Below are 12,551 nucleotides of genomic sequence, written 5' to 3'. Positions count from 1 at the left end.
TCAGTTAAGCCTCTGACTTTGACTTCAGCTGAGGTCATGATCTCACGGTTCATGAGTTTGCGCCCCGCAATTGGTCTCTGTGAAGACAGCTCAGAGCCTGGAGCCTGCTTCGGATTCCGATTCTATGTCTCCCCCTCTCTCTGCCCCTCCCCCACTCATGCTATGTCTCTCTCTGTCTCTCAAAAGTAAATACATGTTAAAAAAGTTCTTTTTTAAAGATAAAGGGAAGCCAGTGATGCCAAAGACAAACTTGGACTCCCTTACCACTTTCCCCAGGGTGCATACTTTTTACATATAGACCAGTCCCCTATTTCACACAAAAAGAAGCATACATCTAAGTTCACACAAAATTATTACCACCAGGTCGAGGGACAGAGACCTTGCTCCGATTCATGGTGTAGGGACCTAGTGCAAGCTGCCAATTCTGGAATCAGAACTCCCAATTTGCCCTCAGTGATAGACTTTGGTGTCTTCAGAAGTATTCTCAAAAACAGCTCCAAACAAAATGAATCACGGTTCATTTGCTTTTAAAAATTAGTCCCCACGCATTTTTAGGGTATGGAAGGGAGAAGAGTGTCATTAAGATTAAGCAAATGTGCGGAGTTGAAATTTCAAAACAAGAAAAGGAGAGAGTTAAATTTTTATTGCCAGGGGGGTCTGGGTGGCTCAGTGAGTTAAGCATCGAACTTCAGCTCAGGTCGTGATCTCATGGTTCATGGGTTCGAGCACCGCATAGGGCTCTGTGCTGACAGCTCAGAGCCTGGAGCCTGCTTTGGATTCTGTGTCTCCCTATCTCTCTGTCCCTTCCCCACTGGCTTGCTGTCTCTCTGTCAAAAATCAATAAACATTAAAAAAATTAAAAAAAATTTTATTGCCATCTATAGCCCTCAAAGAGGCTTTGTTCTTAACTAACCTGGAGCTAGTGATAATCCAGTAAGAAAGCAAGGGAGAAAGTCCAATGGCATTGACCGCAAAGAGAGAAATAGTACAAAGAGAACTTTCTAGCAAATTTAACGTACTCAATTTAAAGGAAAACCTTGGGTTGTCTGGACTAGTTGCCTGACTCAACTCTCTAACTGTGCCAAGCAAACTCTCTTGGTACCAGTCCCGATGCTGGAAAGATGAAGGAACCCCAAAGACTTCCAGCGTGTGCACACCCTTGGTCAAGTAAGACTGGGACTGAGGCATGTGGGAAGCATTGCCTTCCAACATCTAAATCTAGGACCCAGAAACACAAGTCCTAAAGAGTACATGCAACATGTCTGAAAGCAAATGTCATGGGTGTGTATACCACAATTACATGGATCCAATCGGATAGACCAACTCAGCTGCCAGGAGGACCCAACATTTCATATGTCTGCCTTGAGTCTCTACTGTAGGTACTTGCCAAAACAGATGAAAACCCAGAAACCCCAACTCAAAATCTTAACTTGAGATGACAAAGACGCTCACCTATCACAATTTAGATAGGTAATGGTGGGAAACTCTATGTAAATTAAATGTTATTAAATCCAATGTAATTTCCTAATGCTTAATTTTTTTGTCTAGACCTTCTTTTTAATTATTTTTTGAGGAAGGGTTAGGGGGAACAGCTAAAACAAACAACCAAAAAAAGAAATGCAGAATTAGAAATTAACAGGCAGGAATTAGTATGATTTCATGGCTCCCAAAAATTCTTTCTGTGGCCATAGTCGCTGACCTTTACTAAGACCAATTTATTCAACTAAAAATAAATAACCAAATGGACAGCAATTGAGCAGAAGTTATCACATTAGTCCTACTGCCCAGGCCCCCGACATAGCCCTGGTTCCTATCCTTCCCTTGGTGTGGTTGTTAAGCTGTTTCTTTGGTTCCAAAAACTACATCCGGGTCAATGTTTGTCTAACAACAGATTCCTCTGTATTTGTTTCCTCCTAAGTAAGGCAGTCAGAGGTGCTGGTGGTAGTGGTGGTAAGTAAATAACAGACTTGAGAAAAATAATCCAGATGACTCCCTTATTTTATGAAGGTAGCCACTGAAGCTCAGGAAGGGGTGGGGGCCAGAAGGGCAGGGAAGATGGGTGATGGGCACCGAGAAGGGCACTCGTTGGGATGAGCACTGGGTATTGTATGTAAGCGATGAATCACAGGAATCTACTCCCGAAGCCAAGAGCACACTGTATACACTGCACGCTCACTAACTTGATAATAAATTACATTTAAAAAAAGGAGAAAAAAATAAATGGCTTATCTATGTCACATAAACAGAGAGAGTGGATTCTGAAAATAGGCTTTTCACTCTCCCATCCATCCTGCATTAGTAAAGGAGAAAATGTAAGGGTAATAACTAATCCCCAAATAGCTGGATATTAAAACCGAGGAAGGCCCATAATACAAATATTTCCACATCTCAAAGAAAAGTATGCAAGTTATAACAAGCACCATTGGAGAAGTAACACATTCTCCAAAGTGGATAGATCAGCGACTGCCCCCACAGCATACCTTTAAAACATAAAGTGGGTACTTCTCGTATGAGGATCCAATGTGGATTTTTTCAACCATATCAGGATAGTTTTCAGTTATAACTTCAATCCAAGAATAGATCTATCAAAGCAGAAACCAGCAGTCAGTCGCAGAACAAGTGCAAAGCATTTTCCTGGCCCAAGGAAGGAGACAATTTCATCAAGGCAAGGCGATCCCTTTAAAATCTTTGCATAAGGAAAGAATACAGAACAAAAACAGTTGGGGCAGGGTGTTTCTTCTGCTGTTTCGGAAAATAGATAAAATTAAAGTTTTGAAAGATATCAAAGGTTAGAGAAAGAGTAGAAAAGGACTGAGAAACAGCACAAAGTAGGAAAAGTGAATCTTAAAATTTTTTTTTAATATTTATTTATTTTTGAGAGAGAGACAGAGACAGAGACAGAGACAGAGGGTGAGTGGGGGAGGGGCAGAGAGAGGGAGACACAGAATCTGAAACAGGCTCCAGGCTCTGAGCTGACAGCACATGATGTGATTCGGGGCTGGAACTCACGAACTATGAGATTATGACCTGAGCTGAAGTCAGACACTTAACCAACTGAGCCACCCAGGCGCCCTGAAAAAGTTAATCTTTAAAGTGTATCTCCTGAAAGTTATTTTTAAAGGCTCATTACATTGAATCCCTGCCTCCACGTGTGAAATCTTCTTTCCCATTCATTCATGAGTTCCCATTTATATAGAACCTTTTTCTTATTTTTTTAATATTCATTTTTATTTTATTTTTTTACTTTTTATTTATTTTTGAGAGAGTGAAAGAGAGAGAGAGAGACAGAGAAACCGAAGAAGGCTCCAGGCTGAGTTGTCAGTACAGAGCCTGACACGGGGCTTGAACTCACAAACCGTGAGATCATGACCGGAGCCAAAGTCAGACACCTAACCGAATGAGCCACCCAGGCGCCCCTAAGAAGAGTAACCTAAAGAGGCCCTGGGAACTGTCTTTGTACAGGATAAATCACCGTTGTTCCCCACTAGAGATCTGTGCACTCGCAACAAGATGTATAAAATGATAGGAGGCAGGGGTGAGGACAATCTGCAGGAAAAATATTCTCTCGTTTGATTCAGGACCTTTCTCCTGGCTGCAAGTCTAGTGGTGGTTGTGATTCTGTCCAGATTACAGTGGAAGGAAGAGACAAAAACTCCCGGACCTGACTTGAGGCTAGTGTCCACTTCAAATCAGGGTTTGAACGATGGAACTCGGTCATGTTTGCAGACCAACTTCTCAGGGGCCATACTTGTATTTGTATACCTTCTGCAATGGGAGTGACCAACCCTTGGCTTATTTCTGGGACCTTATCTAGAGGTAATTTCAAGTTGATGGGACCTGGAGCACCGTGGATCCTCTCAAAGTAGCATAACTAGGGTAAGTGGTTGTCCTGTGCTGGGGATTAAGATGCTCTCCGAAGGCCCACCTGTCACCAAATACCAATGCTGTCCATGCCTGCAGTGTTGGGCATCTAACCATCAGAGATTTCCTCGCTGGGCCTCTGTGTACCATGCTACTCTTCTAAGGCATGAGTGCATCTGAGGCAACTACTACATGAAACTATTTTGTGTTTCAATATTAATGGTTCGGTACATTTCCTCCAACCAGGGAGGCTGTGTTGTGTGAAGGCAGCTTTACAAGAAACTGTTCATTTCACAATCTAATCTGAGCTAGTGAAGGTAACACCCTTTGAATAACTCTCTTCTTTTGCCATTTGTCTTAAGAAGTTATTTTTTGGCCGGGGCGCCTGGGTGGCTCAGTCGGTTAAGCGTCTGACTTCAGATCGGGTCATGATCTCGCAGGGTCGTGGGTTCGAGCCCTGCGTCGGGCTCTGTGCTGACTGACAGCTCAGAGCCTGGAGCCTGCTTTGGATTCTCTGTCTCCCTCTCTCTCTCTGAAAAATAAACATTAAAAAAGAGAGAGAGAGAGAAGAAGCATTTTTTGGCCCTTTGTTTTTCTCCCTACAGTGGATCCCAGTGGGAATCAATGACAAAAGAACTCTCCTGCCCACCAGGTGACCTCGCGGTGAGGGCTGAAGGAGAGATCAATGCCGAGGGCGAAGGAAGGACTTGGTGGAATTTCCTGAGGGCCAGATGGCCATGGATCCTATGAACCCTAAGGATTGAGGGGGGGGGGGAGGGAGGAGAAGTCTGCAATGTTTCCTGGATTGTCGCTGTTATGAACTGAATTGTGTTCTCCTCCGAATTCATACACTGAAACCGTAACCCCCAGCGCCTTAGAACGTGACTACATTTGGAGATAGGGCCGTTAAAGAGGTAATTAAGTTAAAATGAAGCTGCTGGTGTCGGCCCTCACCCACCCTGCCTGGTGTCCTCATAAGAAGTGGAGATCAGGACATAAACATACGGAGGGAAACCAAGGATGTGCACAAAGAGAGAAGGGCATGTGAGGACACACTGTGAAGGCAACCGTCTATAAGTCAAGGAGAGACACCTCAGGAGAAACCACCCCTGCTGTCACCTTGATGGTGCACTTCCAGCCCCCAGAACTGGGAGAGAATACATTTCTGTGGTCCAAGTTACCCAGTCTGGGGCACTTTGTTATGGCAAACTAATAGTCATATCCTTCCCCCCCACCCCTGCCCCATGTCCTTCCTACTCTCTCCTGGAGACATGGTAAGAAAAAGTCACCTTTTTGAACAAAATCATGAAAAAATATTTTTAAAATATTTAAAAGTACTTTTTTCAGGCGTTCCCCTCTTCCCATCAAATTCAGCACAGCAGTGATTTTGCAAATCACACCCACCGAGCGTCTCGATCTCTGGCATCAGATTGGGGACACTGGAGGGGAGACGTCTCAGGGGAATAGAGACAAGGGAGGAGAGACAAAGGAGGGGATGCAATTTTAAGATCCCCATCAATCGGCCAGGCACATGGATTCTAGAAGCCGACCGAGTTCCGGTTTAACTAACTGGAAAGGAACAGATGCTTTTGAAGATTAAATAGCAAATTGATTCGTATTTCTTAAGTCTTAGATGTCTTAAAAACATGGATATGGTCCTTAACAGTTTCTGGGCACCTAGCCAAAGATGATAAAAATACTTAACATTAGGCAATACAGCAGCATACTCCGATGAAGGAATAAAAGGTATCAAGGGATTTTTATTACTTGGAGCATACTATATAAAAAAGAAAGTCCTCTAAGGAGTTGACCCTTTCAATTAACAATATGGGGAAACGGTTCTGAGAGTGTTACATGAAAGGTTACAGCCGAACAGTAGCATTTTTCTCAGGTTCCCTGTAGCAAATGGGAACCTGTAAGTACTGATGGGGAAAAAAATCAACTTCTTAAAGATTAAAATACAGCAGCGCCTGAGTGGCTGAGTCGGTTAAGCGTCCGACTTCAGCTCAGGTCACGATCTCGCGGTCCGTGAGTTCGAGCCCCGCGTCAGGCTCTGGGCTGATGGCTCAGAGCCTGGAGCCTGTTTCCGATTCTGTGTCTCCCTCTCTCTCTGCCCCTCCCCGTTCGTGCTCTGTCTCTCTCTGTCCCAAAAATAAATAAACGTTAAAAAACATACAAGTGGTATTATCAGTAATGTTATTCATTTAAATAGATTCCTCCTAAGGGGAATAAAACGCACGTATTTACCATGTACTAAGTATAAGTGAGTAAATTCCTCTAATTCAGTGAGAGAAAATGTAGCAATTATTCAGTAAGAATACGATCAGGGTAATAGTCCAAAGACACATGATTAATTAGACTGTTAATTTCTTTGGGGCAGTGTCAATAAAAAGGCCCTATTTTTATTTCCTTTTGTTCCTTAACGTGTAGTGTTACTGAGAGACACTCTCAACTCTGGACAAACAGCCTGCTTACAGGCAGGGTCCTAATAGAATGCAACCTCCCCAGGGAAGATATCCACAAGAGGCTAGGTTACCACCGTATAATCAACCTAGTCACAATTTTGTTTTTTTTACTCTCTTCCACTAATTCTGTTTTTTTTTTATTAATTTTTTTCAACGTTTTTTACTTATTTTTGGAACAGAGAGAAACAGAGCATGAACGGGGGAGGGGCAGAGAGAGAGGGAGACACAGCATCGGAAACAGGCTCCAGGCTCCGAGCCATCAGCCCAGAGCCCGACGCGGGGCTCGAACTCACGGACCGCGAGATCGTGACCTGGCTGAAGTTGGACGCTTAACCGACTGCGCCACCCAGGCGCCCCACTAATTCTGTTTTTTAATAATATCCCATGGTTGAAATGGCCATGCTAATTAAATTAAAATAGTGATTTTGGAGAGCAACGTAATGGCTTACTTCATTCAGCGAGTGATACTGTTCGTAGTACGAGGAAGAGGTCCGGGGGCTGACCGTGTCATTGGCAGTCTGCTGTTGAATAAGATCTGCCACTTCTTCCACCAGGATGCTGGGGGACGAAACAGAGGGACAGCTGGTTTCCAAACAGGACTCTGATTCTCCCAAGGCCCACTGCGGGTACAGCAACAGGTGAGCATGGGGAAAAAAAATCACTGAGAAATTTAACGAGGTAAACTTCATCAAGGTGCAAACAATAACCCCTCACGCGGTAGCAGGCTGAAATTCACAGACCTTCTTGGTGGAACCCACATGAGAGCTGAGAGAAAGTGGCTCCTGTGTGATGTGTTTTGAAGGCCCCCCCAAACTCACCCTTTCCTCACCATTACCAACATTCCTTGACTGTGATTCGTCAGTGTCTTTAAGGTTAATGGACAACTTTCTTAAATCCAGACTAACATTGTATTATTCTGTTGTCAGTTGAGGACCAAGGAGAAGCAGAAAGCCTTTTCTTTTTGTTTTTCATCGTGACAGCCATTGACCTACACCAGATGTTCTGCATAGCCAAAGATGATCAAATCTCTAGAGAAACAGAAGCACAGGGAAAGAGAAGGTACCAGAAAGGCAGCTTGTTTAATTCTCTTGAGAATTGCCACACTGTTAACTAGGCAAACATTTTAAGTGAATTAAGCTGTTGCGTCACCTGGGATGAACAGTTTGAAAGTCAGCTATCATTTTAATGTTATTCCTTTTTTTGGAGGGGTCAGCGGATAAAAGCCAAGGCTTTGACATCAGAGAAGTCTGACTTCAACTCTTTGCCCTGCTATGTTCTATGTGTTATGATCTTGAGAAATTCCTTTGTGAGTATGAAACAGTTTTTTCATATCTGCCTAATGAGGATAGTATCTATCTTACAGAGGTGAATAAGAATTAAATGAAGCAATGTGGAGAAGGGCTCAGCACAGTTCCAGGAAGGCGGTAAACACCTATAACCTATTACTAATAATCATCGTAGTGTCTTATCCAAAGGCTGCCTATTGATAAGCGGGAGAGAGCTTGGCCTCCAGGAATGCTAGCGTCGCAGGTGGAATCCTGGCTCTTAAACAGCGGACATAGTATAGAGACATTGAACAGGAGCATCCGAGAGGAAGGGGGTGTGGCGTCTGGACAGAAATTGCCTCTGATACAACGTTTAGTTTGGCCCAGATGTTCAGGAATGTTCACTGACCTTGCAAAGCAAGGAAGGAAGCAGAATCCCCTTCAGCAGCTGCTTTTTCAAGAGATACCACAAAACCTGCTACAGTGAATGACAGTTTTGCTCCCCAGGTCTAGGCACAGAGCAGAGGAACTGAAAAAAGGAAGGAATAAGGAGGAACTATAGGAGATCCCCAGATCACTGAGTCTGAATCATTTTCAGGCAAGAGACCCAGGTTGTGAGAGGTGAAGCCACTTGTCCAAGGTCGCAGAGCTGGCCACTTAAACTTCATCACCGGTCCACTTCAGAGATTTCCGTGTTGTCGTGTTCAGTGTAAGTATTTATTTTTTCCAGAAAGCAAATATACTGGCTGCTAATACAGTGCCTCATAGGTGCGTCTAATGGCTGCTCAAGAAATACTGAACGATGCCTACCTGAACAGAATCGCGTTGTCATGTAAATTCGCTTTCACGTTGCTTACATCAGAGGCATTCACAAAAAAGTGGACTTCTTTCTTCTTCTCAATAAATTCAGCTGTTACCGGCTGCCAGAGAACAATCTGCATTTTTCAAGGGGAAGAATTGATAAAAACAAAAACAGTTGTTTGCATCCTTCTCATCTATAGCTAAAGCCATAAACCGTGTATCGATAGAAGTGAAACAGACATTTCCTAGCCGCTGGTCCCCATTCACACACGTGGCAGTGTAAACATTTATTTTGCAGGGAGCTTGTCTTATTCTTTTCTGTGACCCCAGTAGAGAGGCCCCGGAACATACAAGGCACTCAATAAATATTTGGTTAGACAAGAATGAATGAGCCAATGAATATATTTATGACCCAACTCTAAAGCTGGATGTGTATGTCAGATGTTTAAAGGAGAAATGAAATTCTCTCTAGAAAGAAAGTTAATTTACTGTTGATCTTCTTTAATAAAAATTCCATGTCCTTGATATTGTTATCATGTTGATATTCCTTTTCTTTAATCTAATTATGGGCTTTGGGCAATGACTTTTAATAGTACTGACTTTTTTTTTTCTACTTTACTGCACTTTTTTCAAGCATTTTCACACCCATTTCCTTTGACCATTATAATTATGCTTTGATGTAGGCGAGGCAGGTGTTACTACTTCCATTGTGGCAATAATGAAGAAATTAAGGCCCACAGCCAGCGTGTCTAAAATCATACACGTAGGAAGTGGCAGATTAAGAACTAAGATTCTAAATTTCTAATGCTTCCTCCAGAGGTATGTCCTCTGTCCATGGTGTGATGGCCATGAAAACGCACCACTCGGTGCTTCTGTTGAGAGGAGCATAGTTGCAAAGCCTTCCCAGCCACTGCCCCTCTTGATCCACCCTAGCCTGATGCCATGCTGCTCCGGGGCTGCAGCCAGCCACGGACCAGGCACTGAGGGCATATTCTTGCAGGACCCTTCTTGTGAGATATGGGTTTCCAAAGCCCGGTGGCTTTGGCTTCAGGACTGACCACTGGTCTAGCCAGACCTTCATCGGAACTGCCCCGGAATCTACAAAGTGTCCGTGTCTGCAAAAGTGTCAGAGCTGTGTCTGGTCTGAAAGTGCCCCCCGCCATCTCTGACTTTCTCCTCTTCGTCCTTCCCAAGCATTCCTCTTAGTACACATAGCTGGCATCTTCAATCTGGTTTTGATGTCTGCTTCAGGAGAACCTTCACTGACAAGCAGGGGGCCATCAATTTTCTACCATGACATCTTGTAACTCTTGTCAGCTTTCTACACCTTAGGCATTCTGGGCAGATGGGTCCCAAGCATGAAGATTTTAACAAACGCTCCCCTGTAGTATTGCTGCCTACTCCTTTTTAAGAACCATTATTTTGTAAGCAAAGTTCTATTGGACTTCTGTCATCATAACATCTTTGTAAGTACTAACTTTCACTCCCAAAGTGCTACTATGATGAAATTGGCTGGAAAGCCAGTAGCACAAATGAAGAATGTTTTGATTTTAGCACCGGCAAAATCATGTGATTATGGGGAGGGGAAGAAGGCTATAAGAAGAGGGGTTTATGTCAGCTATATGTAAGTCAGACAACATATGAGAGAACATGGCACACAAAATTTAGACACCATGAAGCCAATATACAGTTGATCCTTGAAGAATGTGGGGTTAGGGGTGCTGACTCCTGTGCAGTTGAAAATCTGCGTATAACTTTGAGCTCCCCAAAATTTAACTACTAATAGCCCATGGTTAAGTGGAGGCTTACTGATAACATAAACAGTTGATGAACACATATTTTATATGTTGTACATATTATATACAGTATTTTAATTTAAATTTGAGAGATTTTTATTAAATAATAAATTATTTAATAACAATGGATTATGATTTATTTCGAGAGAGTGAGAAAGTGCAAGCAGGAGAGGGGCAGAGAGAGAGAGAGACAGAGAGAGAGAGAGAGAGAGAGAATCCCAAGCAGGCTCTGTGCTATCAGTGTAGAGCCCAACGTGGGGCTTGATCTCACAAACCAAACCGTGAGATCATGACCTGAACTGAAATCAAGAGTCTGACACTTAACTGATTGAGCCACCCAGGCACCTGAATATACTGTATTTTTATAATAAAGTAAGCTAGGAAAAATCAAATGTTATTAAGAAAATCATAAGAAAAATACATTTATAGTACTATACTTTTCTTTCTCACATATCTATGTGTAAGCGGATCCACGCAGTTCAAACCCGTGTTATTCAAGGCTCAAACGTAAAGATAAATGAGGGAAAAATTACCTCATATGTTGTAGTAAGATTCTGCACAATCTGAACTTGCCTGGAGGTTCTAGGAAAAGCTGATAAAACCTGGCCACTGGGAAAGAATAACACAGAATTTTGAGGTTAAATAAAAAAATTTAAATGAGGTTTATTTTTACATAATCCTCTAGGTAATTGTAAAAAGGAAAAACAAAAACTTTAAATAGTAAAAGAAAAGAGGCTCTTGCTACAGGCTAAGGGTTAAAAAGAGAACATACACTTTCTCATTCTTTCTGCTCCAAATCGACTGCCAAATCAATAGTTCTCTTGAATGGGAGTCATTCTGCAGAGTACAGACTTCTTTCTTCTGTGTGTGTGTGTGTGTGTGTGTGTGTGTGTGTGTGTTTGTGTGCGTGCATGAGTTATAGTTTTAAAAATTAAATATTTGATGCATAAGGGAATATTAATGCTAACACTAGCTTATTACATAATAAAATGAATGCCTGGGAACCCATTACGCCATTTAAGAAATCCAATGTTATTGGTGTCCTTGAAGCTCCTTGTGGGTTCCTCCCCACTCTGCCTCCTTATCACATCCCAAAAGGTACCCACTACCCTAAATTTTCACTTTGCTCATTCCCTTACTTTTTCTCTGTACTATGGATTCTTAAACACGTGATGGATTCTTGAATGTGTAGATCCTTTTTTTTTTTAAATTTTTTTTTAATGTTTATTTTTGAGACAGAGAGAGACAGAGCATGAACAGGGGAGGGTCAGAGAGAGGGGGAGACATAGAATCGAAAACAGGCTCCAGGTTCTGAGCCATCAGCCCAGAGCCCGACGCGGGGCTCGAACTCACGGACCGTGAGATCGTGACCTGAGCCAAAGTCGGCCGCTTAATCGACTGAGCCACCCAGGCGCCCCATTGAATGTGTAGATTCTTAAGACATCCTTAGGTTTGCTTGATGTAACTCTATAAAATTGGTATACTGTACGTGTCCTTCTGTATCTTATTTTTTTTCCCTCAACATTGTATGTTCAAGGTTATCATCTGTGCTGAAGAATATATTGGGCTGGAATTTGTCTACAAGTGGAATTGCTACTTCTTGGGGCTAGATACATTTTAATTTCATAGAAATTGGACAAGAGCTCTTACCACACAATACAGCCCAAACCTAGAAGGAAATGATGGATAAAAAAAGACATCACAAAGAGAAAAAAGATAAACAAACAAGATATTTTCAATATGTGTAACTGATAAAGGATTTGTATCTAGACTACAGAAAGGAATTATAGGACCCACTTGTCACGAAAAAATTATTGAATGGAAATACTGTACTTTATGAGTGAGTCAGAAAATTAAAAATTAAAGTTGTAAGGGGATTCCATTTCACAACCACTCAACTGGAAAAATTAAAAAGTCAGACAGCATCCAGTGTTAGCAAGGAGGAAGGGCTTTAGGAAATCATTTCCACTACTGGTGAAAATATAAATTGGTACAAAGTTTGAGAAATAATTTGGTACTATTCTATAACATTAAAAAAAACATGTAACAAGAGCTCTGGAAATACAAAAGAGGTTATGACAACTTCTGCTTGTCATTATTAGCAAAGGCTTCATGGAGGTGATGATTGGGTAACTTAGAGTGTGTAAAGGCCCTGTGGCAGGAGACAAAAGGGCACTGTTGGGGAAATAGCAAGTTGTTCATTGTTGCCGAGTGTAGGATAGGAGAGTAGCTAAATAGAAATGAGTTTGAAAACTTATTTCAGTCCTTCTCTAGAGAAAATTTTGAATGCATGCTGAGAAATCGGTCTTTATGTTGTAGGCAATTAAGAATTAGGAAAAGACATCACTTGACTTGTGACTTAT

General features: G+C 42.2%; 1 protein-coding gene across 1 annotated transcript in view; it reads right to left on the bottom strand.

The window, feature by feature from the left end:
* The window catches only part of CPB2 (carboxypeptidase B2), a 48,464-nt gene that overhangs the window by 25,228 nt on the left and 10,685 nt on the right, over positions 1-12,551 (bottom strand). The window contains exons 2-5 of the mRNA XM_047864896.1: positions 10,722-10,797; positions 8,402-8,526; positions 6,776-6,884; positions 2,481-2,582 (exon numbers count right to left, since the gene is read on the bottom strand). Coding sequence (XP_047720852.1) covers positions 2,481-2,582; positions 6,776-6,884; positions 8,402-8,526; positions 10,722-10,797 — 412 coding nt within the window. The remainder of the gene's footprint in view (positions 1-2,480; positions 2,583-6,775; positions 6,885-8,401; positions 8,527-10,721; positions 10,798-12,551) is intronic.

This window comes from Prionailurus viverrinus, chromosome A1, assembly GCF_022837055.1.
Source record: "Prionailurus viverrinus isolate Anna chromosome A1, UM_Priviv_1.0, whole genome shotgun sequence".
Lineage (NCBI taxonomy): Eukaryota > Metazoa > Chordata > Mammalia > Carnivora > Felidae > Prionailurus > Prionailurus viverrinus.
This window is presented reverse-complemented; position numbering and strand designations above follow the sequence as displayed.